This window comes from Rutilus rutilus (assembly GCF_951802725.1).
Source record: "Rutilus rutilus genome assembly, chromosome: 20".
NCBI classification, from domain to species: domain Eukaryota; kingdom Metazoa; phylum Chordata; class Actinopteri; order Cypriniformes; family Leuciscidae; genus Rutilus; species Rutilus rutilus.
The window spans coordinates 22948274-22975553 of NC_140225.1; the positions used below are offsets into that span (position 1 = coordinate 22948274).

General features: G+C 41.2%; 1 protein-coding gene across 1 annotated transcript in view; it reads right to left on the minus strand.

The window, feature by feature from the left end:
• The window catches only part of LOC311279964 (zinc finger matrin-type protein 4), a 121695-nt gene that overhangs the window by 41562 nt on the left and 52853 nt on the right, over window positions 1-27280 (minus strand). Inside the window, 2 exon segments of the mRNA XM_084391808.1 lie at window positions 10138-10362; window positions 22137-22296. Of these exon segments, the coding sequence (XP_084247934.1) occupies window positions 10138-10362; window positions 22137-22296 (385 nt within the window).

Sequence of the window (27280 nt, forward strand, 5' to 3'; positions counted from 1 at the left end):
GAATCCAAAACACTATTCATAGCAAGCTATTGATATGAACAGGATGCATGGCATGACTGACAAATATTCCAATAAAAATGTAACTGACACCATAAAACACACTTTTACAGGCTGCTTTAGTTTAATAAAAAAAACATTTTCCAGCTAAACTCTTGCTGCTTCACTATGTCTATTAATTAAGAATTAGCATTTAACTGAACAATTAAAGATGTAAAACTGGTAGCTGAAGACTACACAAGGACCAGCTTCTTTCAAAGATTAAAAAATGTAAAACTTGGCCTTCAGACTTCATAAGTAGCTTTACAGAATGCTTCTTTCTGTTAAAAAGCTCTGTGTGATGGGATTTTCTTTCATAGGACCCCTGATGACCTCTTAGTGTGGTACTCATAAACAAGCCTTGGAAGACACTGTGATGGCTTCTAATCCCATTTAATTAAACCGACTGAGTTTCCAAAAGAACCACAGCGACAGGCAGAAAGAGAGAGAGAGAGAGAGAGAAATGTGGCTCAGGGTATGAGATGAATGTTTACTGGGAGGAGATTAAAGTTTGCTTCTGTCTGCTGGCTTGTGGGAAAGAGGTCACACTTATTTCTGACAATAGGCTATCAATCAGTTTCTCGTCTCTTGCCCAGGAAATTGCTACCAAATAATGAGGCACTTGTAAAATTCCACTAAATTATTAATTGTGCCCAACCAGACAGACAGAAATACTTGATAACTAAGTGCTATTTTACTCTGGATTTGAGTATTAAATTAGAACTCAGCCAAAAGTGTGACCCTCTTTCATTAAAAATAAGAACACTTTGGAAAGTAGGTCAGAAAATACGTAAATATGATATGAAGTATTATCATTAGCTAAGCTGAACTGTGATGAATCCTGAATCATTCCCTGATGGAAATAACAGCTTATATTGTAGAAGTTGCTCGTCTTAGCTAGTCTCCCAGCCTGGTTAATTCTGGGAAATCAATACTTTAATTCAGCAAGGATACGATTGATCAAAAGTGACAGTAAGATTTATTTTTTATTTTTTAAATTTCAATCTATTTCATTCAAATCAATGCTGTTCTTTTGAATTTTATATTCATCAAAAGATCAAGCAGTACAACTGTTTTCAACATTGATAATAATAAGAAATGTTTCTTGAGCAGCAAATCAGCACATTAGAATTATAACTAATAGCTGCTGAAAATTCAGTTTTGCCATCACAGAAATAAATTACATTTAAAAAAATATAAAAATATAAAATGGTTCAACTTTCCTTTTTTCAAAAACATGAAAAAAAAAGAAGAAGATTTTTGCAGAGTTTCCAAACTAGCAAATCTAAAGGCCCGTTCACACCAAGCACGATAACTATAAAGATAACGATAAAGATAACTATATATGCGTCCACACCAACGAACGATAACGGTCTTTTTATTCTAAGCACGCGCGCGCCCGCCCCATTTTAAATGCGCGAGACCTTTAAATTAGAATGGATTCTGATTGACTGTCAGTGTTTTATCGTTTGACAGCTGGAAAAAAATCGTTCTGAAAGTGATCCCAACGATATCGTTCCTCATATCTTTATCGTTATAGTTGTGGTGTGAACTCTGTTATTCTTTAATATGGAGAACGATTTTTAGAATTATATCTTTATCGTTATCTTTATAGTTATCGTCCTTGGTGTGAACGGGCCTAAATGATCCCAAGATGATTCCCAAGATGATTACTGTGACAATTACACACATTTTATGGAGGATACATATCTGTCTTTGTTCATTAAACCCTATTTTTCATTAACAAGACCATATCAATTAAGTCATTAACTGCACTCAGTTCTATAATTCTATCGTTACCTTCAAGCACAGAAGATTTCTTATACAGTCACAACAATAATAATCAAGTGTGAATGTCAATTTTAATCCTGCCTGTCAAGGTGGATATAACGGAACAGGAAGGAGATGCTGGCTTGTCCTTGGCTTTTTACAGATTCTGTGAAGCACATAAACTGCTCTTGCAATTTTAAGCAGGGCAAATCGCTGCACTTTCAATATCTCCCTTCACGAAATGGCAGGAGGCTCTTCAGCACCGAGCTGGTATTTACATCCTAAAGCTTGTCACTCTCCCTGCTTTTTTTTGTTTAGGGGGATATAAAAACCTGTTTGCAGCAGGAGAGGGCTGTGCTGTGCACCAATTTTCTCAGCAACACAATTTAGCCTCAGTTGGAAGGCAATTACACTGAAGTGTTCTCCACGAAAATAGCCAAGAGTCTGGGCCAGGATCCGCTAGCAGTCACCTCTCAGATGAGCCCTAACAATGGCTTCCTGTACCCGATGAGAAGCTTGACAGATAATGAATAATTACATGTCCGTGAAAGCCATTCTGTTGCATTCATATAATTGCCTTTTCCTTTTTTTTTTAAATGGGACATGTGTGTTCATCTGTATGTTGCATGTACCCTGTGTTCGTGTGTAGGCTGCTAATGAGGATGATGAATGAGAGAGGACAGGATGAAAAAAGTCTTGACAGCTCCCTGAGGGACGACCAAACCTGAGGAGATCGAGATGCTCAGGATTGTGGCTAAGAGGCAGGGCAGTGTTAAATACTCTGTCTTGCAAAACCTATCCCCAATTGGACCCCAAAGCGAGTCTGTCCTTATTTACTCATCCTAATGCTGTATATTTTCAAGTGGAATCTTTTCCATACACCGACAGGTCATTGTGACCTCTTGCCAAGCTCCAAAAAAAGAAAAAGAAAAAACAGCATAAAAGAACCAAGTCTTATTGGACTCCTTTAATGGCAATGTTTTGTATGGTTCTTTTTTAGTTTTCCCCTTGCCATGGTTAATATGAACAGTTGCATTGTGAAAAGATTTCTTCTTTTTGGTTACCTAGAAATAATAACAGCATATTTTGGAATGACATTGCGTAAAATTGTAAGCATTTTGGGAGTTTGTAAATATACATATCAAATGATAGGAAACGAATTGTATTAATTTATTAGCACATGTACACAGTTAAACCACTTCAGTAGTTCACACATAAACTTTCGTGGAGCCGAGGTAAGTCCACTATAGGGCACTCCTCCCGACTCCTGTGCTATCTTATCATGCACTCCTCCCGACTCCTGTGCTATCTTATCATGGACTACATTTCCCATAACCCATTGCCCGGACTTATTATGCTTGATTACAGTCTCATTACTTTGTTAATTCTGCCTATATAAGCCCTGTGTGTTCTGTCATTCTCTGTGAAGTCTTGTATTTGAGTTGTTGTATAAAGCTGCATTTGGATCCTCAACAGTGTCAGAGCAGTTCGTAACAATACCTCCTCTTGCATTAATTGGCTAAATTATCTGAACGTGCTCTTCCCAATCTTTGTTAATAAAGCATAATTTTCTACCATTTTGTGCACTCAATTTTTATTTTATTTTATTTAATAAAAAAATCATGTTAATCTAACATACAAATTTGCTATCAACCATGTTGTGCTCTCCATTCGTTTGTTCATTTGTTTTCTTTGAATACTATACGTAATTGCACTATACACTCTAAAAACTGCTGGGTTAAAAAATAACCCAACCTTAACCACACCGCTGGGTCACTATTGGACAGAACACGCGCTGGGTTGGTTTGACCCAAGTGCTGGGTTTTACCATTTAACCCATATTTCTGGGTCATTCATTTGACCCAACCAGTGGGTGGAATTAACCCTCTTGCTGGGTTAAGTCCTACTTATATGCTGGGTTATTTCGTGTCTCATTGTCTTAATAAAATTAGTAACAAATATTTGTTATATTACGAATATAAAATAATTATTGTCTCTGTAATACAATAAACCAGAGAGGCCACTGTAAATTTGATTTAAATCTCGTTTAATTGTTTTATAAAAAAAAAAAAAACATTTTTAATACATATCTTTAATAATTTTTTGTATACAATTATACAATGTATACTTCTAAGGTAATAAAAACATAACGTTCATTAAGTAAGGTCTTTATACACCACTGATAACATAGTTATGTATATGATATTGCATTTCTGTCAACAGATCCTCGTAAATATTACACAATGCACCTTTAAAAGTCATTAAGCAACTCATTTGAACTAATACGATTACGATTTCATTTATTAAGATGTGTTGATTTATTAAGAACAGCAACAAACATTTAAAATGCGACTAAATATCACGTGGGCCTGAAACAACTGTAGTCCTCAAATTTTACAGAGGAAGACTCTTTTCCATTAATTTGATTCATACAAGACATGCTGGAGAAACTCCCAGGCGGGGAAACACTGCGTGTATTTAACATCAAAACCAAAAAAAGCTTAGAAACAAAGATGAACAGCCTCCAGCAAAGACTCGGTCTCAGTGGTGTGGCCTGGAACAATGGCAAAGGTCTGACATGTCCTCCTCGTCTCATTCTTGAGGCACAGAATATGCAGCAATGCTCCAGTCATCTCATTTTGTGAATATTCAACCATGTTGGTCCCCACCTGTTGATTACACACAATCACTTAGAGTGTTGCAATATAACTAACATGCAAGTTAAGCTTTTTTTTGTGGAAGTATAAAAAAAAAATGTATTGCAAACATTACCAAATATGACTAAATGTGGCAAACAAACAAAATGTCTATTTAAATTCATTATTTGCAAACTGAATTATAGTAATAAAAGAGTACTTTGGACTAATATTGTCAACATTTAGGCAATAAAAGTAAAAATATTACTGTAATGTTGATAGTGTCTTTCTTTAACATTAAAACTCACAAACCAACAAAGCTGTTAATCTCCTGACTGGCAGCGCTGATGATCGCCACGCTTAGATAATGTTACACAATAAAATGAAAGATGACATGCATGGTAGGGTATCATGTAAGTCTTCATTTTTAAAGTTTTAAATATTGACGATCATTCTTAATAATTTTCTTCTCAAAACTGGCGCCTGTCCATTGACAATCCAGGCGGAAATTCCTTACACTATACTAACCAGATCACAATGTGACGGCGCGTATCGTGATGTTATTCCTCAGTTAATTTTTTTATGAACGATCCCGACAGACATTACAGAAGACACACGCAGGAGGAGACTATGCTGGAACTTACCCCAGTCGCTTCTTCTGAGGAGTATTTCTACAATATACCAGCAGACTTTCCACACACAACTCACTAGCTAGTAGCTACAACAATAGCCTCGAGACTAATTTCCCGCAATTTTACGTGCGAGCCCTGTGAGGGACTAAAAATATACCGCGCTTGTATGGATTTCATTCAAAACGCTTTCCTCACTTTTAAATACACAACGTCCACAATGAATACGATAATTACGTGATGAATTTACTTTTTAAACTGCATATTTTAAAAAGGCTGCTGATATAGGCCTAGCTGGTTTACAATTAAGGATTTAACGATGAGGCATTTTGTCAAAAAATAACCGGCTAACTTAGCTGTGGCTATTTAGGTTTCACAGAATAAATACGTTACCCCTCACACTTCCATATCAAAGACTGTATGTTGAACAGTGAAATTAGCTTGCAGTTACCACAACTTTTTAAAAATATAGGTAAACATTATTAACTTACCATAAAACACTGCCTGCTCCGGTGTGGCGTGCTCCTCGAGTCTGAAGTGAAGATCCAGAAAGTTCCGCAAAGAATAAACCAGTTGCTGGGTCAAAATAACCCAATCAACGGTTTATTTGTGAATAACCCCCTTACAACTCATTTGACCCAGCACTAGCAACCCAATAATGTGTTTACAGTACCCCAAACAACCCAATATTTTGACCCAGCACAATCAACCCAACAATGTGTTTACAGAAACAACCCAGCATTTTTTTGAGTGTATGATTGTCCTTTAATGTTATTCAGGAGTTCACACTTACATGTAATTAAATGAGTAAAGGTTATGCGTACTTGGCCTGCTGTCTGATGGGAGGGCTCCGAGCTCGGAATTTGGCCCGAACCCAGAATACTCCCCTATAGGAATAGTTAGAAGTGAGGAGATGGTAGTGGAGGGATGCTGTATATATACCTCCTGATGCTATTTAAGTTGACTGGATGAGCTCCTCCCATGTTAATTAAGTTAATTATCTGAACGTGCTCCTCTCGAACTTTGTTAATAAAACATAATTTATTGTCAAATGTACATTTATTATTATTTCAGGCATTAAAACAGGTAGCCATATAAAATTCAGTCGGTTTGCCCAAAGCAGAAATGTGAAAAGGTTTGCACATTCCATCTGGGCAAAACTATGACTGTATTCACATAAGCTACAAAAAGATGACGCAACATTACAAATGGCTATCCCTTGAGGTTTAAGAGGGTTGTAGATTTGTTGGAATTTGGTACAAATGCAGATTAAGCTTAAAGGTGATGCATGTAGTTTCTGTGACATTAGTGGCACCCCCTTTAGTGTATCGCGCCTCCCCCAACTCAAACATCACAAATACATCTCTAACGGTGCTTGTGAAGGCATGTCTTAACAGGTTAAAGGGATAGTTCGGCCAAAAATGATATTTAACCCATGATTTACTCACCCTCAAGCCGTTCGAGATGTATATGTCAATCTTTTTTCAGACGAACACATTTTCAGTTATTTTAGAAAATGTCTTAGATCTTTCAGTGGTTATAATGTGAAGCTATGGGGTCCACCTCCTTCAAGTTCTATAAATGTGCATGCATCCTTCACAAAAGTAATCCATCCGGCTCCAGGGGGATAAACGAAGGCCTTCTGAGGGTAATCCGTGCGGTTTTGTCGTAAAAATATACATATTTAAAACTTTATAAACGAAAATAACTGACTTCCGGTAGCGGTCGACGCGCGTTCACGGAGATGGATGCTGGCGTATGACGTAGGACGTAGCGTAGGAAGCGTTGTGACGTAGAACGAACGTGACAGCGCAGCCAGAGAGCAGAGCAAAACAAAACTCTACGTCACAACGCTTCCTACGCTACGTCCTACGTCATACGCCAGCATCCATCTCCGTGAATGCGCGTCGACCGCTACCGGAAGCCAGTTATTAAACCGCACGGATTACCCTCAGAAGGCCTTCGTTTATCCCACTGGAGCCGGATGGATTACTTTTGTGAAGGATGCATGCACATTTTGGGACTTGAAGGAGGTGGACCCCATAGCTTCACATTATAACCACTGAAAGATCTAAGACATTTTCTAAAATAACTGAAAATGTGTTCGTCTGAAAAAAGATTGACATATACATCTCGAACGGCTTGAGGGTGAGTAAATCATGGGTTAAATATCATTTTTGGCCGAACTATCCCTTTAAAGCAGGCAACATTCAATAAACGGTCCAAAATATTAGGAATGCTTTTAGCTGCGTTGCTATGTGTCATGAAAAAGCAATTGAGTAGACTAACACACTTAGTCTAGAGTAGGGTGACCATATTTTAGTTTTCAGAAAAGAGGACGGGGGCGTGGTTTGGGGAGGCATGGTTAAGGGGTGGGGGCGTGGTTGGGGGGGTGAATGCATCAAAAAATACTTGACAAATGCATTCACAACCTTGCAACTATGTTATTGTACTTTAATGCATAAAGTAATACTTCCTTTCCATTCAACGTTTGGCCCGCAACAATAGAATAATATATATAAAAAAATTGTTTAGCTTTTAACACCTTTTACATGACACTATTTCTTTTCATGGCCATAAGTTAAAATAAAATAAAAAATCTACTACACTATTTCAGTAAAAAGATATTTCAATCCTCCTGATGTTCTCTAGCCTATACTTTCCTTATGTGGGCTTCTAGGTCGCACACTGACACGTACGTGCCAGCTTAAAGTACATGCTTAATTGTCCCATGAAAAACAGTGAAAACCGGACATTTTCATGAATTTGTAAAAAGTGGACATGTCCGGGCAAAAGAGGACGTTTGGTCACCCTAGTCTAGAGCAAACGCAAGCATCTCACTTATAATAAACCCATCTAAAGTAGTAACTATTTTGAGACTTGTCTACATTAAATAAGTCAAAGTAAACAATATAAACCGTAATATTTGTCTTTCTTAATGGATGCATGATGATGCTATGGTATTGAAGCGTCCACTGTAGAGCATTGCAACTCAATGTCTTGTTCGCTTTGACGTCATGACCAAGGATGACTATAGGTTGAACTGGAAAGAGACATATCTGAGCGGTCTGCTCTCAATGTTTAGATCAGTGGTGTCCAATCCTGCTCCAGGAGGGCCACTTTTGGGAGTTTTGCTCCAACCCCAATTAAACACAACTGAACCAATTAATCAAGGTCTTACTAGGCATACAAGAAACTTCCAGGCAGGTGTGTTGAGGCAAGTTGCGGGTAGTAGAGGGTGCTTCAGGGGCTCATTGTTTACACTTTGGGGGGAGATAAACCCATGAATGGCATACTAATAGTAGTCAATGAACAGTAAACTGGGTTAAGAGAATGCATTTAGTACATACTTCACCTTTAACAGCAGGTGTGATGTTTGAGAGTGAGGAACAGCTATATGAGAGGCTTTTGTAAAAGACAGCATTTCTGCTTATATTTCAATTGACATGACATTCACAGTGAAAAGCTCCTGACAAGAGCATCCTGCTGGAGAAAATTATCATCTCTTATGCAGAATGCAAGCGTCAATGTAATATTTTTGTTTTTGTTGCCTCCAGGCTTGACAAAAACCATCAACAACTGCAGATTCCACAGGATTTTTATTGAAAAAGAAACACTATGTGTTTCTCAACACTATGAGCAGCGCAACAGGTTTGTCCACCCCCCATAGTACTTTATGATGGACTTTATGCAGGATTGTAAACAGTGGTTAAAAATAAGGCATGGCTTCCTGGCTTGTTCGTCCTCTGCATTGTGATTTGTGTGTTTCTATCTCTGGTAATGCAGAAGCTCAATTACCTGCTGAGTCTTGGCGGGTATCCACATGCTCTTTTTGGACAATACTCTTCACTGTGACTGATGTCTCATGAGCCCGAAGCTCTGATTACCCTTGGACTGGTCAGTTTGCTGGTATTTAAGGAAACATTAGGACAGTCTTTCTACCCTTACACATCGGTTATCTCTGTCTCTTTCTTAATAACTTCGGCATTGATGGCAACAGGGTTTTTTTTTCTGCAAAAAAACTTAGAACATAGTGCATGAGTGGTGTGGACCATTTTTATTATGCTGATTTTATGGATCTAGGCAGTATAAAATCACAATCCATGTTTTGAACATTATGGAAAACAGAAGTTTTTAATGGAACAGTTCACCCAAATTTGAAAATGTCAGTATTTACCCATTCATGTTCCAACCGGATATTGGGGATATAAGTCAATGGGGTCCAAACAATATTGTGTGTGTGTAAATATATAAGTTGAGATGCCAGTCACTTTGATCAGCCAATCAGTGTTTTCAGGATATAATTTTATGAACAACAAATATCAGAATATCTTCTTTTGTGTTTTTGAGTGAACTAAAATAGGTTTGTTTTAAAAAAATATAATGAATAATAATAAAAAAAAAATACAAATGACATACTTTGTATTAGTGTTGAAATTGTTCCAGTCTTTCATTTTCATGGTTATGCAGTAAGTCACTGAATAAGTATTTAAACAACTACTGAACAAAAGAAGCCTGAACCAGACTGACTTGTTCATTTCGGTAGCAGAATCGGAATCAAAGCGCTTTAAGTCTTAGTTCCTAAAGACAAGTGACAAGCCTTTTGCTAATTTGCCTTAGGGAAAGTAACCATCAAGGCTTATGGATCTAGTTTTTGAGATGTATCCGAAGGCAATACTCGACTCAACCTTGTTGAAAACCCAGAGCAACCACTGCGATGTGACTCACAGTTTATTTGAACTGGCTTATGGGATCTGTCAAGACACCTGTATCACACACTGTATGACTAACATGTCTAGTGATTACATCAATGTGAAATATGCATTTGAAGAGCACAAAGTCACTGACAGGATTCAACTGTAGGAAGCAGAGGAAGGGGAGGTACTGTACTCTATGTGACCTGAAAGATTTCTGGATGTAAGAAACGTGTGCTACAAAATGCATGGACTCTGAACTGCATCCTTGTAGCTCTTTAGCCTGCTTTAGTTTAGTTATTCACTCAAGAGGAAACAAGATTTAGATTTTTGTTGTTAAAATTGAACTTTAACACTCAAATGAAGACTGACCTGTACTTTCGTTGGCATCTAGACTACCAGCCAGCTGCTCCAGCAATCGCGCCCGTGCCGCGTTTCTCTTGTGCTTCTTGCCTTCATAGTGTTGCTGTGCCATCAGTGGATTGTTGAACCAGGCGCCACACAAGCAGCAGTACTTGCCCGCCTCTCCGTGATTGGTCAGCGGCTGCCACGTGGGAGGGGGTGTGTCTGTGGTCTGAGGGGTGGGCGGGGCCGACTCTGCACAGAACAGAACAAACTTCCATCAATATAGCATCTATAAGCCAATTCAATATCAAAACAAACAATAAAGATTCTGTTGAGTGCAGCTGAAACTACCCTGCTGGCAAACACACCAATGGCTCCAAGCCTGATCTATGCAGGTCAAGAGAGGGTCAGCACATGTGGAGACGAAAATTCACCCCTGAGTTAGGTTACCTTCCTCCATCTTATGAGGAAAAAGCAAGCAAATGGATTGATCTTCCAGGTGACACTCTCAAAGAAACCATGGGGATGTTACTATGGTTACCAACCCCAAATAGCCACAGGACATGACACTGCCGCAGGTTAGAATGAGCTAAACACACTATGATTGTTTACTGCACTTTCAGAGGCCCATTGAAGTAAAATTGCAACAGCTTTTTAAATCAATGAAGTAATGTTTAAGAGCTTTTAGGTTAAAAGTAACAGAAGTTTGCATTCTGTAAATTATCATAGCAACAATGCATTGAAGCATACACACAACATGATACCATATATCTATTTATGAAGTATATTGCCACATTTTGATCAAAACAGATGGCAATGGTGTCATGTTGTGTGTGTATATAAAATACACACACAAACACACACATATATATATATATATATATATATATATATATATATATATATATATATAAAACACACACATGGAATCTCATATTGGACACTGGTTGCTAGGAAGTTGTTCATTTAATTTAGTTGATTTGTCATACTGTAGCAACCAAGAACACATACAGTCACTACACCTCTCTGTTCTCACCACCCACTTCTCACTTGGATGAGCATGATGTTCTCTTACGAGAGTACTCTCGTGTTGCGTAAGCTAGCTTATGCTATGGGAAAATCCCTTTTCTCGAGAATACTGAAGCCAAAAATTATCCTTAATTTTGTATTAATTTAAAACGCATTTGCTGCAGAGAGCAGACCTAGGCGAGGCGGCTCGCGCTCTATTGGTCGCTCCGCGGCAACTGCTGCAACCTATCGAGAGGCTGCTCGTGGCATAAGCACCAATGAGGGCGCGGACGCCCTCGAACGTCACGTCCCGACAGAATGGGCGTGGCTTATGTCTATATAAGTCCAGTCCCGATAGGATGCTCTTTGATTTTTCATCTCTTCAGCGAAGTACTCACATCGCTGGATTTCTGGGAGAAGCCTGCGCCGTAGAGAAAGCACTGCAGCGGGACGAGCCATCTGCACTGCAGATAAGTGTCTGAGGAAGCTGGCTGCCTTTTCGCCGCCTTCAGCTGCCGTTCCTGCTGCGCTATCTTGCGCCTATATCCTTTTCTAGTGCTCTTTTAGAAGAAGGAAGCGTGTGTGTCGCAGCGGCGAACACACACGCTTCCTTCTTCTAAAAGAGCACGAGGCGTTGCTACAAATGCCTCGTTCCAAGTGCAGCTTGTGCAGAGCCCAGCTCAGCGACGGGGACCACCACATCCTGTGCGCTTCCTGCCTGAGCAGAAACCACGCTCAACACGCGCTTTCCCAGGGCGGCTGCCCGGAATGCGAGATGATGACCATGTCGACCCTGTGGGCTCGACTGGCATCATTCGACGTGGACCCTACCCCTCCGCTTCTCTCGTCTGGGCCGCGCCATAAAAAGCGCCGCTCGCAGAGACCCCTGGAGGATGGTTTTCCCCACGAAGACACGCCGGTAGTATCCCCACGTGCTTCGCCGGTCGAGTCTCCCTCCTCACTCATGGATGGCCAGCGCCCCGCACCCGCCACCATCGTGGACCAGTTCGAGGGAGACAACGCGGAGGAGGACAGCTGTTCTCTTCTCGCCTCGGGGAGTGAAGAGTGGCCGGGCTCCATTCCGGACCCCGCCCCTTCCTTACAAGAGTCCAGTGGAGTATGGGCCAGCATCGACGCCGAACTTCTCCGCCTCCTTACCAAGGCCGTGGGGGACCTCGGCCTCGATTGGTCGCTGCCCGAAGAGCCCAACAGGCTTGATGGATGCTTCCTCCCTGGACGCCGCCCGACGCCTCACTCGAGGCACGCTCCTTTCCTGCCTGAATTGCACAAGGAGCTGTCTAAGCGTTGGAAGGCGCCATTTTCTGCAAGGTTGCGTGCCCCTGTCTCTTCTACGCTCTCGTCTGTCGACGGCGCAAAAGACAAAGGCTACCTTTCCATTCCTCCTGTCGAGGAAGCGGTAGCGACACACCTTTGCCCGCCGTCCGCGGGGTGGCAGTCCAAACCTGCCCTGCCTTCCAAAGCCTGCTGGACTACCTTGGCCCTCATCGGTCGTGCCTACGCCGCCGCCGGTCAGGCCGCATCGGCACTTGACTCCATGGCCGTGCTGCAAGTCTTCCAAGCCAACCTTCTCCGTTCCATGGACGAGGCGGGCCCAGATTCTGAAAACTTCACGGATCTTAGAAGCGCCACGGACTTAGCTCTACAAGCCACCAAGTCCGCTGCACAGGCCATTGGGAGGTCTATGGCGTCTCTCACTGTTACCGAGAGACATTTGTGGCTCACGCTTTTGCCGCCGCCTCCACCGCCAGCTTCACAGCGCCGTCAGCCCAGGGACTCACGCCAGCGATCGCGCTCCTCGAGCCGCCTAGGTCTGCTCTCTGCAGCAAATGCGTTTTAAAATAATACAAAATTAAGGATAATTTTTGGCTTCAGTATTCTCGAGAAAAGGGATTTTCCCGTAGCGTAAGCTAGCTTACGCAACACTCGTTCCCTCATCTAGAGAGAACCGAGGTTACGTTAGTAACCGAGACGATTTATATCACTGTGCATGGATCACTTAAAACCAGCTTTCAGTCTGACAAAACATGCATACAGACATTAGGGTTGGGTCAGGATGCTTGACTATGTCACAATTTGGTTTTGTTTCATGTTATTAGGCTTGTTCAACTTGAACCAACGCTGCACAGACCGATCGGTTTATGACATCAAAGCAATTCAAAAGCATAAGGAGCCGTCTGCTCTCAATTCGCTCTTGCGGTATTTTGATGTCATTCACCGATCGGTCAGTGCAGCACCGGTTCAAGTCGAACAAGCCTCTTGTTTCATGTCTGTCATGTGATCCTGCCATGTGTTCTGTGTTGTCATGTTGTCATTGGTTCATTGTTTCACTGTTCACAGGTGTCCCTTGTCTAGTCATTAGTCTTGTGTGTATTTAAGCCCTCATGTTTGCCATGTGTCCTTGTCAAGTATTGACAAGTACTGTTGGTAAGCGTTCTGGTCATGTCTATGTTTTGAGGTAATGCCACGTCATGCCTTTGTTTTATGTTTGATCATGCTTTGTAAATAAACTGCACTTGGGTTCTCTACACACTTGCCTTCAGTGGACATCCTTACAGAGTCGAATGGTCGAATGGTGAATTTAGTGTACATGTAGTATTTTTTTTAACAATGAATTTAGAGACTTCCCAAGCAGGATTTTTAGCATGCTGACAGTGTGCTACTGTTGATCTGTCAGCAAGTTAAAATCCTCTCTGAGAAGTTGCGACTCTGAATTAATCCGCTTTATCCGATACAGTCATCAAAGCACTGCTTTCGTAACAAATTCACTGCATTCAACAATACATTTCTAAATAATTATGAGGGTTTTAAAGAAGGTGTTTCAAGTTAAAAATAGTTCATCTATCTCGAGACCCATGCATTTTGTTTCTTTCTCTTGTGCTCCTTTCAAAAGCAAAAAATAATGCGGTGTAAACATCCTTTCGGCATCTAAGCCTAAACTTGACAGAAAATGTAAACTCGTCCCTAAAATCTGATTGGTTGTTTGGAGATTTGTTCCAGGATCAACAAAGATGTTGATCCAGGAACATGTTGTACATTCAATATATGCAGGGCTTCCATATAAAATAATTTTGCATATCCCTAACACACACATCTATGTATTTATTCCTACAGAGCACAGCATGGTGTGCAGAGGCAGATGTTGTAGTTGAACCCCAAAGCAAAGATGGTTTTACAGCTGGAGTGACAAGAAGAGCAGAAAGAGACGGGGGTTGGACAGGTAAAAATCTCAAGGGCAACTCAATCACATCCGCTTCAACTGTCAGCACCGATCCTCGTCTGATGAGTTTTCCCAAGCGAGCAGCACTCTGGATTTTCATGAAGGTTACTTTTGACTCTAATCTTTCCTGAAACCCCCGTTCTACCACTTTCTCTTTAAATTTGTGGAAAAGTCCTTTCATATTGGTTCGCTAATACTTTAAAAAGCTGTCTACTGTGTGATCTCCATCTGAGATTTATCTTTGTCACAAAAGACAAAAAAAAACAGAGTCAAAAGGGAGCGCATAACCCACAGAACTCTGACTTCAGTGAACTATGATGATTCTCCCTCTCACCTTTGAGAGTATGTTATAATATCTACTGTATGGATAACCAGACACATTAGTGGAATTATTCTAGAGGGCTGTAAGAAACACTACCATGCATAATTGAAATCATTCCCCCCTTATGACAGGAAATGAAATTCAATAGTCATTGACAGACTAAAGATAGAAACACATGCCACATATTTGTCCTGATACCTGAAGTAGACATTTGTGATGTGGTTAAGATCACTTTAAAGTGAACGTAATCAAATATGGGCAGAGAGACTGAAAACATGTTAAAACAAATTTGTCTCACACAGAAAACAGCAGCAATTTTAGCCCAAGTTTAGTGTTTATTACTGCCCACACTGATGACTTTCCAAACTGGCAAATATCCAGTGACAAAAGCTCAAGTGATTGAAAGTGTCCATTGCGAATCAATTGTTTTTCACAGTGCAAAATCCAATTAAGAGGTGGATCTGTTCAGGGCACAATGCTGATGGAAATGTGTAACACAATTCAAAGTCTCTAAAAAGTATATTATGAACTATTTTTATTGTGTATATATATATATATATATATACACATACATACATACATACATACATACATACATACATACATACATACATACATACATACATACATACATACATATATATATATATATATAGGCTATATTAAAAAAAAAAAATAAAGATAGATAGATAGATAGATAGATAGATAGATAGATAGATAGATAGATAGATAGATAGATAGATAGATAGATAGATAGATAGATAGATAGCAATGAAAATTACCAATGAATTGTCATTTTAATGAAATTACTGAACTTAAATACACAAGCTTGATAAAAATTGAGATGGCAACTTAGAGGCTTTTGCATCTGAACTCTTCATATATATATATATATATATATATATATATATATATATATATATATACACATATCCCACTCACCTATGTTCCTCTGCAGTTTTCTACATCCCTCCACCATGTTGAAAACGGTGTCATGTAAACAGCCCCTTAGGCGCTTAATTTCTTTCTTTTTTTAATGGCTAAAAGCTATACATTACGTCACCTGAGTTTATAAAAATCTAAAGAGTAATATTTTGATTAGAGCCACGTTTAAAGCGATTGGAAATTAGTTGATATACGCACACTTGTGATCAGTTGAATGTTGTGATATTGCTTGGCAACCATAAGCAATCTACAGTTATGCCATGTTTACACCAGGTAGGTGGGGTAGGTCGGTGGTAGAGTGGGATGAAGGTTAGTTAGGTAGGTATGTGCATGGATCAATGGGCTGATATAGATGCATCAGTGGACTGGCTTGCTCTTTCTTTTTATTTAACATTTAAGCTCAATATTATTTTCGAGTTAGCCTATACATGACATTGACCCTGAGTCACACACATTCACTGCTGCCTGTGGCTCACAGCGCTGAGCAACGCAGCATAGATAGAAGCTTTTGAAAGGGAACATCTCAGGTTACTTGACTGTAACCCTGTTCCCTGAAAAAGCAGGAACGAGATGCTGCACTTTATTGCCACACTGAGGATGTGTCCATACGTCTCTCTTCAGACAAAGTTATAACTGAAGGCACACCTGTTGCACATCTATTTATAGCCTCTGACAAGGGTGTATTCCAATTATGTCATTTTCAGAGGTTATCTAAGGCCAAGTTCATTGGCGTGTTTGCACACATGCTTCACAACCGGACACACACAATGGTGTTCCCATAGCGCTGAGCAACGAAGAATCTCGTTCCCACTTTTTCAGGGAACAGGGTTACAGTCAAGTAACCCAAAACGTTTTAGACTATTTCAGCCCTATGCGAGGATTTTTTACTAGTGGCAATGGCAATGACAATTTCATTTATATAGCACTATTTACTACAACCAGATTTAACCATTGGGCTTTACAACAAAACGACTAAAAAACACTGATAACACAAAGATAAAAATACAAAGCAGTTAATATTATTAATTACATTATAAACATGTGGCAAATATAAGACAAGAACAAGTGTGCTTCAACCAGAATTAAAAGCCTTATTGAACAGAGAGGTTTTTAACTTAGACTTAAAAGCCATTCTAATAGAAATGGGCAAATCATGAATAAAAGCATGAATCACTTTCTCAAGGTTTTTAAAAGAAAGAAATGACTTAACTTTAGACAGAAGTCACGGTAAAACTTTATTTTGATGGTCCCTTTTGAACATTCTGTTGACTATAAGCAACTTTGCAACTACATGTCAACTAACTCTCAGTAGATTATTAGTAGAATGTCTGCTTAATATCTGATAACTCTTTATTGTTATATGGTCCCCCAACAGACATTCTGCTTACTTTAAGTAACTTTGCAAGTATATGTCAACTTATTCAAACCCTAACCCTACCAATCCACTAATACTCTACTAACACTCTAATGAGAGTTAGTAGACATGTACAGGTAGGTGCAACGTTACTTATAGTCAACAAAATGTGTTAAAGGGACCATCAAAATAAAGTGAAACCCAAAGTTGTTTTTTTTACTTTTTAATAGACATGTTTTAAAAGCATTGCTTTTTTTTTTTTCATACATTTTTGTTTATTTTTCAGAGAAAATACAAAAATGATCAAGACAAATAGTGAATATCTTCAAAACTCTGTAAAACACACTACTGTTTGGGGTCATTTACAATATAGGCATTGACATGAACTGTTTTTTAACATTGATAATACTAAGAAATGTTAAGCACCAAATCAGCATATTACAATGATATGGGAACTAAAGGAAACAAAACGTCCACTTAGTGATTGTTTGCTTACTGCATCCTTATCACAGTTTTGCACATTTAACAGACTCTAGACTTAGCTACTCAACAGTGCAATATTATTGCAAAGGGGGCGTGGTTCAGCGAGGTCTGTGACAGGAGAGAGAGAAAGGAGACGAGCGGCACGTAAGTGGGTCAAGTGCAAATGACAAACACCTGTGTTTAGTTTCAGTAATTGGCGTGAAGAGACCAGATAAAAGCCACCTGGGAGATGTGAAGCGGCAGAGAGGGACTGGCTGAGACTCGTGAACAGATCTGGTGGAAAGAGTTAAAGACTGAATTATGAGAAGCGCCCGCAGTGCGGATTTATGTTATTGTGTGATCTACTGTTACTGAAATAAATTCACGAGTCTCAGACAAGCCGACCCCGTCTTCTTCCTTCACCTTTCATCTGAATCATACTACAGTGGTGCTGAAACCCGGGAAGGAAGAAGCAGCCGCTGCCATGAAATCTCCGTCAGGGACACCACTTGCAGATGTCATCTCATCCCTCACGGTCCTCCATCAGGAACAGCACCAGGCTTTACTGGACATGAGGACCGGCCAGGAACGTCAGTTCCAGGCCATTGTCCAGGCCCAACAGGAGGACCGCAAGAGTTTCCGGAGCTGGATGGACCAGGAGGTTCAGGGAGGCCTCGGCGGGCCAGACCACTCCCACCCACCTGCCGCTGAATAAGATGGGGGCTCAGGACGACCCCGAGGTCTTCTTAGACCTCTTCGAGAAGACTGCAGAGGCAGGTGGGTGGCCACGGGACCAATGGCCGGTGCGCCTCATCCCTCTTCTATCTGGTGAGGCGCAAGTGGCTGCCCAACAACTGCCTGTCCGGAACCTCCTGGTCTTCGACGACCTGAAACGGGCCATCTTACAGTGGGTCAGCCGGAGCCCAGAGCAACATCGCCAGCGGTTCCATTCCCTGGGTCTGGGCGAAAGTGGCTGACCCTTTGTGATGGCCCAACAGCTCCGGGACTTCTGCCGCAAATGGCTCTTGGCTGAGGGAAGCGACGTCGAGGGAATCATCGACCGAGTGGTACTGGATCAATTCATAACTCGCCTGCCCAGGAAGACAGTCCAGGGTCCAGTGCCACCGCCCGACGTCGCTGGACTGATATGGTAGGATCATATGGTGGCGTGCCCCGGGGTCGGTGAACCCCTCCTAGCAGTCTCTCTCTCTCTCCTTTTTTTTCTCCCTCAACCCCTACCTCTTCCCCTCGACCTGTTCCTCTCCCTAGGTCTCATCCTCCTGGCCCGCAGAGGACGGGGTGGGTCCGGCCTGGACTACGCTGGTGGCCCGCGAGCTCCGCCCTGGGGGTGGCCTTGAGCCACTTCCTACCACTAGAGTGGAGGGTAGGTCTAGGCCGGCCTGTTGGTGATGCGGGGACCCGGGGCATTTCACTGACAGATGTCCGGTGATGGAGGTGGGGACAATGATCAGGGCCCCGGATGTCCCACAGGCTGCCCCCGGTCAGGCTGGCTGGTACCAAATACCTGTGAGTATTAAGGGGGGTACCTATCCGGCTCTGGTGGATTCAGGATGTAACCAAACCTCAATCCATCAGAGCCTGATTCAGCCCGAGATTATTGGATATGAGCTGCATGGTTCAGGTACAGTGTGTGCACAGGGACGTGGTGAAATATCCTATAGTGACCACTGTTATCCATTTTAGGGGACAAAGACATAATGTAGAGGTGGCAGTTAACCAGCACCTCCGACATCCACTTATTCTGGGAACAAATTGGCCTGCTTTTAATGAATTACTGGGGTATTTATGTGCGGATGTCTCTTGTGGAGATAAAAAGCAGGAAAGGGGCGTGGCAGTGCAGCTTGGAGAGGCGGAGCCAGGATCACTGAGATCTGATCCAGGGGAACAGAACGCCACAGAGAGGCTGATCCTCTTGGAGAGTGATGACTTTCCCCTGGAGCAGTCGCAGGATGAGTCATCAAAACATGCGTTTGAACAGGTCCATTCTATCGACGGTCAACCCCTCCAGCATGCTCGTCCGCTCTTCTATCCATATTTTGCTATTTTAAAGGGTCGGTTGTATCGAGTGACACAAGACGCTCAGGCCAAACAAAATATAACCCAGTTATTAGTACCAAAAAGCCGTCTGGAAATGCTTTTCCAGGCGGCTCATTGTAATCCCATGGCGGGACACTTAGGACAAACAACAACATTAAACCGTCTCATGGCTCGGTTTTTTTGGCTGGGCATTCACAAGAACGTACACAGATGGTGCGCGTCTTGTCGTGAATGTCAGCTTGTAAATCCGCTGGCCTCCACAAAAGCGCGTTTGCGCCCCCTTCCGTTAATGCAGGTCCCCTTCGAAAGAATTGGCATGGACCTCATCGGGCCATTAGAACGATCCACACAGGGGCATCACTTTGCATTAGTGACAGTAGACTATGCAACGCGATACCCAGAAGCTGTGGCGCTCCGCAACATCTCCGCCAAAAGAGTCGCGGACGCCCTGTTTCGCTTGATCTCCCAAGTGGGGATCCCGAAAGAGATCCTCACTGATCAAGGCACGGCATTTATGTCACGTACGTAATGCGAACTGTATGAATTATTGGGCATTAAAATCGATTCGAACCAGCGTCTATCACCCACTAACAGACGGCCTGGTGGAACGAATTAATCGCACATTAAAGACCATGATTCGAAAGTTCGTTCACGAAGATGCCAAAAATTGGGATAAGTGGTTGGAACCCCTCTTGTTTGCTGTGCGCGAGGTCCCACAAGTCTCCACGGGGTGCTAGACGTCCTAAAGGAAACTTGTGAAGAAGGAAAATCAAAATGAAATTCAGTATGTCCTGGACCTGAGAACAAAACTCCACACATTGGGGTGGCTCTCGAGCGAGAATTTGTTACAGGCCCAGGACAGACAGACCCGGCTATACAACAGGGGAACCAAACTGAGAGAATTTTCACCAGGAGATAAAGTCCTTGTATTGCTCCCTACATCAAGTTCTAAATTACTTGCGAAGTGGCAAGGGCCCTTTGAGGTCACACAGCAAGTTGGGGATCTCAATTATGAAGTAGTTCGAACGGATAGGAACGGGGCACGTCAAATTTAAACTCAACCTCCTTAAAAAATAGTGTGAGGCAGAGTCAGTGATCTCAGGCCAGAAGTGAATACGAAAAATCAATCTCTCGCTCTACTGTCGCCGTCCCAGATCACTGATGTAGCCAGGTTGCAGGCAGAATTTGCTGACATGTTCTCTCCCCTACCCGGTCAAACAAATCTCATTCAGCACCATATTGAGACCGAGCCGGGCGTGGTGGTGTGCTGCCGGCCGTATAGGTTACCGGAACACCCCAAAAAAGTGGTTCAGACTGAATTAGAGGCGATGTTCGAGATGGGGGTAATAGAAGAATCCAACATTGATTGGGCCAGCCCGATAGTTTTAGTACCTAAAACCGATGGCTCTGTTCGTTTCTGTGTGGATTACCGCAAAGTTAATGCTGTGCCGAAGTTCGAGGCGTATCCAATGCCGTGGATTGACGAACTGCTTGATCGGCTAAGCACCGCTCGCTTTTATTCGACACTGGATTAGGTTGGACGACACTTAACTAAAGGTTACTGGCAGATCCCCTTATCACCTCTATCCAAAGAAAAGACAGCCTTTCAAATGCCGTTCCAGCCACGTTTCGAGACGGGAGACGGGAGACATTCACGAGATGGGAATTCACCCTCTGTTCGGACCATGCGCCCCTCCAGTGGCTCCATGAAGGATACTAACGCACGGATCACCCGTTGGTATCTGGCATTACAGCCCTTTAAGTTCCAGGTGGTCCACGGGCCAGGGGCGCAGTTGGCGGTGGCTGACTTTCTCTCCAGAAATGGAGGATGGCTCCCCGGCCTGAGTTAGGCGGTGGGGGTATGTGGCAAGGGGGGCGTGGTTCAGCAAGGTCTGTGACGGGAGAGAGAGAAAGGAGACGAGCGGCGCGTAAGTGGGTCAAGTGCAAATGACAAACACCTGTGTTTCGGCGTGAAGCCGAAGTAATCGGCGTGAAGAGACCAGATAAAAGCCACCTGGGAGATGTGAAGCGGCAGAGAGGGACTGGCTGAGACTCGTGAACAGATCTAATGGAAAGAGTTTGACCGTTTTACAAAGCTCTGAAGAGCGGTGGTGTAAAGAGTTAAAGACTGAGTTTTGAGAAGCGCCCGCAGCGCGGATTTATGTTATTGTGTGATCTACTGTTACTGAAAGTCATGAGTCTCAGACAAGCTGACCCTGTCTTCTTCCTTCACCTTTCATCTGAATCATACTACATACAATTATGTTTCTAGATGCCTTTGTATCTGTGGATCCGTGCAGTATTCTAGGACGCTCACTGGAGCTTGTGTAAAGCTTCATTACCACTGCACACACAGCTGGGCCGGAGGGCTTAAACAAAGCAGAACTGAACTCTAGGTTGAATTTCGCGCTCTGGGCTTCAAGCATGAACCAGTCACTATGTTCCTACAGCTCTGATTCATAACTGTCTGAGCACACCTCTGGGTATCTAATCCACTACTGTACAGTGTCTCTACTCTGCCTCTAGTAAAAGTGAGAAAAAAAAAGAAAAAAATTTATAACGACAAATTATTTTCTGCACGTTTTTATGAAGTAATAAAAAAACAAGATTAAATGTCGATTTAGTTTAGCTTATCTTACCTGTGGGTGTGGGCAGACTTGGCGACTCCCCCAACACCAAGCGCACTCTCTTAGCATGCGTTTTGCCCTGGTAGTGCGACTGAGCCACGATGGCAGATGTGAAGAACATGTTACAGAGCGTACAGCATTTATTTCTGTCCACCTCATTCTCTGCACTGTCCTAAAAAAACACAGAAATACAGGACATATAGAAAATACATAATTTCCAAGGTGGAAAATCATTAACGCATCTGATGCATTTATGATAAAGTGATGATAAAGTATGATAAAGATGTACTCAACTATACCAGATACACAACTATAACAAAAGGTGCAAACATTTACTGATTCAATAAGATCTTGTGGGCAACATATATGTATTTCACCCCCTAGCTTTTATTGCATCATGTTATATAAATGTACATAAATACATATCAATTCCTAATATTCCTCAGCCATAGAGTCTAGTATTCCATTACTAACTAAATAAAAATAAAAATAACATCTATCCTGAGATCAGACATTACATTAGTAAAAATGTGTTGGACATTTTCGAATTATTGCTCCAGTTATTTCTCACATATATCTTTTGATTTACTCCTTTAGCAAATAAGGAATAAATTATTGTGTTTGGGGAGGCAGTAACGTGAGAAGTGCTAAAATACAACATTACAATTATTTTTTATTTTTTTACAGATGGACTTCAAGAATACAAACAAATAAAATATTCAGCCAGTGCTCTTTGGCCATCAACAACTGATCAGATGTAGTTTGGCTTACAGAATGTAACCACCAGAAGATGTTTTGAATATTCATATGCCAGTAAAAACGAGCACAGACAGTGGTACAGACGAGCACAGGATGATTACAGCCACATTGTGTTTGCTGCAAGCTGCTGCCAGTGGCTTGAACTGTCCTTCTCGTCTCTGGAGACTGGACTGTGGATTATGGGGCCACTATCAATTCTAGCACAGACGGGGCCCTTGGCATTCTCCCAACCCCCCGCTGTGAGTCAGGTCCAGATTCAGTCCAGCAGGAAACAGGTCAGCTTTAAGTAAATCAGGCGAAAAAAGAAGCCAAGAACTGTCCCAGTTCACTGACCTGCCTTTCAAAACAACAATCCAGCTTATCGTCTCTTATAAACACAACAAAGTCAGTTACTGGAATGAGCACACCAAACACTCCTTTAGAGAGTTCTCAGATCAGTGATTCCCAGGCAGGGGAATGTGGACCTCAGGAGATATTTTAGCAATTTTATGCTAACCATATCCATATCCCTAAACCTAACCCCGCCCACATGTTATCCCTAAAACCAGAGGGAAATAATAGGTAAATAACACTTGAAAGGAGTGGATTTACAATCTCTCTTTTTGTATGTCATAATGATCTGGAAATCATAGTTAAAAAAAAAAAAAAATATATATATATATATATATATATATATATATATATATAAAGTGTATAAATCCTGGTATTTATGTTACAGGCAATTTCTGTATTTGGTATCTGAGAGGTGACTGAGGGTCTGACCCATGTCAGGAATGAAGTAACAGTGTTTGCTCATTTAGCTGGCTTACAGAGAATAAATATGTACTTGTTTTGTAATCAATTAATTTGCTCATGCAACCAAATAAGACATGAACACATGAAAAGACAACTATGTTTAAGGTTCTGATGGTCAATAACGCACTGCGTGCTCTGTAGGATATTCTGTTCCAGTTAAGTCCTTGAAGGGAAAAGATATTGTCTGTTCTATCCAATATTAACCCGACAGGGGAACATGCATCACCACTGTCACATTCGAGGCTTGTTAGTCCAGATTTATATTTATAAATATTAAACGATTTGAATGACTTTTTGGCAAGCAAGTGGGGCCGAGAGCCGTGGGAAGAGAGCGAGGCCAGTGGCACGATTGCTACTGAGCCTCGATTTTCTCACAGAGGAGCTCTGGAAGGATAACAGGAGGAGTGATGACAGTGAAGGATGAGAGAGGACCAGGCCTGGACTGTTTTTGTGGCAGTCGTCTGTGAGGGGTTGAAAGTCGTCTTTACTTTCGTTTTGATATTTGCTTATTTTATGATTAAAGTATTATGTTGAACGTTCGCCGATTCCCTCATCCTTCTTCCCTCATCCTTCTTCCCTCATCCTTCTTCCCTGATCCTTTAACATCATTACACTGGTGCCGAAAACCCAGGAGGAAGGAGGAACGCGCTGTCAAAGAGCCCTCACTACTGGGGCCACTCTGGCCTGTCTACATGACCAATTCACAGTTAAAGCATTTACTTTACTTTTCATCTTACATCACTAGAGAACAATCATGAATATTGTCTAAACCTCTTATTGAGAGAAAGTAGGCTACATCTTATCAGTATGTTTGGGAAAGTTTTCTGATCAGAGCTAGAGCTCGACCAACTCCAACCTGGAAGAAGCTGTGATCTGTGTGTGTGTCAGTATCCTTTTTTACAGGTCCTGGCTTCCGTGAGGTGAACAAATGGCACTCAGGGGAGATGAAATGACCATCTTTCAGACAAACTGAAGCCTAGAAATGCTGATATGTGACTGCGGAGGGTCATTTTGAGCCTAAACCAGGACCACTGTCATCCGGATAATCAAAAGAGATGTGCTTTGAACTATATGTCCATTTGTGTAGATTTTATGTCTTAAGTTTATGTCTTAACCAATCATAATCATTCAACCTGAAGTAACATAGTTTAGTGACCTGTGTTAAGAGTATAATCGTATTGAGTAATTGTAATGACTCCTGGTCTTTATTCACCATACCTGGTCCTCGGGTCTTAACTGTATATTCCTCTACAGACTAATATAGAAGCATCTACCCCTGGTTGTAAGCCTAAACTTGACATAAACTGTAAACTCAAATCTGATTAGTTGATTGGAACATTATTCCAGGATCAACAAAGATGTTGATCCAGGAACATGCTGCACTTATAGTGAAATAAGGTTCTGCATCATTTCCACCACATGTTATTAAAAACGACACATATTTTGAGATGTGGTTAAAATGACACCGTTATCAACACAGTATGTAGATCCGCTTTTGGACATTGTGTGTGCAAAAAGTGTAATTCTGAGTCTACAGAGAAAAAGCCATATCTGTATATATATATATATACCTCTCTAAGATATTTAAAAAATGCTTCTATATATATCTGAAGAAAAATCAAGAGCCTCAGTTCCAGCAAGATAAAATCAATAGCTGCTGAACATATTTAGAATCATAATCTCAGTGAAGAGAGCAGGAAAAAACCTTAAGACTGACTGACTGTTGGCTGTTATAACACAGAATATGTTGTCTGTGTGAGAGATCTTTCCAGATTGATATCAAGGGAATAAGAAATGGAAAACCTGTGAGGGAAGTATGAGGGAAGCCACATGGAGGGTGAGTCTAAAACAATCAGTGATGTTTAAGATGATGAGTGTGTCAGGGAAAATACTGTATATCAGGTTGACAGGTTAATTTGGTGATTCATGAGTTAAACACTTCTTAAAGTAATAGTTCAGTCAAAAATGTAAAATCTAATCATATACACCGGTTCAAAAATGTGGTATTAATACAAATATATATATATATTTTTTTCAGCAAGCACACGTTATATTGATCCAAAGTGACAGTAAAGACAGTAATAATGTTACAAAAGATTTCCATTTCAAATAAAAACGGGTCTTTTGAACATTCTATTCATCAAAAAAGAAATCCCAAAAATATTAAGCAGCACAACTGATTTCAACATTGATAATAATAAGAACTATTTCTTGAAAACAGTTATTTTAAATGTTAATGCAATTTCAAAATATTACTGTTTTTACTGTATTTTTTTTTGTCAAATAAATGTAGTCTTGGTAAGGATTTAAAAAATCTTACTGACTTCAAACTTTTGAATGTATTCACACTCATAATGTTTAAAATCTATATAACATTCTTCTGTGGAGTAAAAATGCAAACAGCCCAATGTTTACGCTGTTCTTTTAAATGCAATAATACTGAGAATAGAAAAAAGGACAAAAAGCACCATAAAAGTGGTCTTATGTGGTATATACTAAGTCATCTGAAACTAGTTCTGTGTGAGGGAGAGATGAAAATTAAAAAGTATTTGTGTGTGTACAATTTTTTATGACAAACAAAATGACTGAATGCGCCTTTAACATTGCACTAAACATCTCCTTTTATGTTCCATAAAAGAAAACAGAAGAAACTGAAAAACAAAACAAAACAAAACACACAACATCTGGTTTGGAACAACATGAGGATGAGTAAATGACAGATTTTTCATTTTTAGAAAAGTATTGCTGCTGATACTGCAAATATCATCTGCTCAATCAGAATCACACATCAGACAAAAAATAAAACTACCATATTTTCATTCCAGAGCAGATTTTTTTTTGGCTCAAGCATGTTGTGTCTTAAGAAAGGTTTGTATCTCCGCATTCTGCTCAAACGTCACTGCTGACATTTCTGCACTTAAATAGAGGTGCAAAGTCATGGAAAATCTGAGCTGCACTTCCACTGCAACGTGTGATGGTGAGAGTCTGTTTCTCTTTCCAGATCCATCTCTTTCTCTTTGTGGATATTCTGTCAAATGACTATCCACATCTCTCTCTCTCTCTCTCTCTTTCTCTCTCTCTCTCTCTCTCTCTCTCTCTCTCACACACACACACACACACACACACACACACACCCTCGAGGTAGCCATCTCACTGACTTTCAGTGCCCGTGAAAAAATCGTTATTGGTATTGACAGCTCTGTTCCTCCTCACCTTGTTCACTAAATTTGAAAACCCGCACATAACTCTTGACAGCATGTAGAAGCAGTGGACACCTGACCACCACAGCAGGTTTGCCACTCTTTAACCTCTCAACTGTTTCTAATAAAAAACTAAGAGGGTAACCGAGACTTGTTCTTAAAGGTTGTATAAGCGATTTCAGGCCCAAACATAAATGATCACATTCATCTAATCTTTCCTAGCGATCCGCTAGCTGCCCGCCCCATAAGCATGCCGTCAAAAAACGCGTCTCTGTAGGCTCTGAGATCTGCACACAAAAACAGTTGGTTTCACCACCACTCAAAACCAAAATAAATAGTGTTCCAACCAATCACCGACAGGGGTGGGTGTTGTGAGGTTTTGCGCTCGTGCACGGCTGCCTA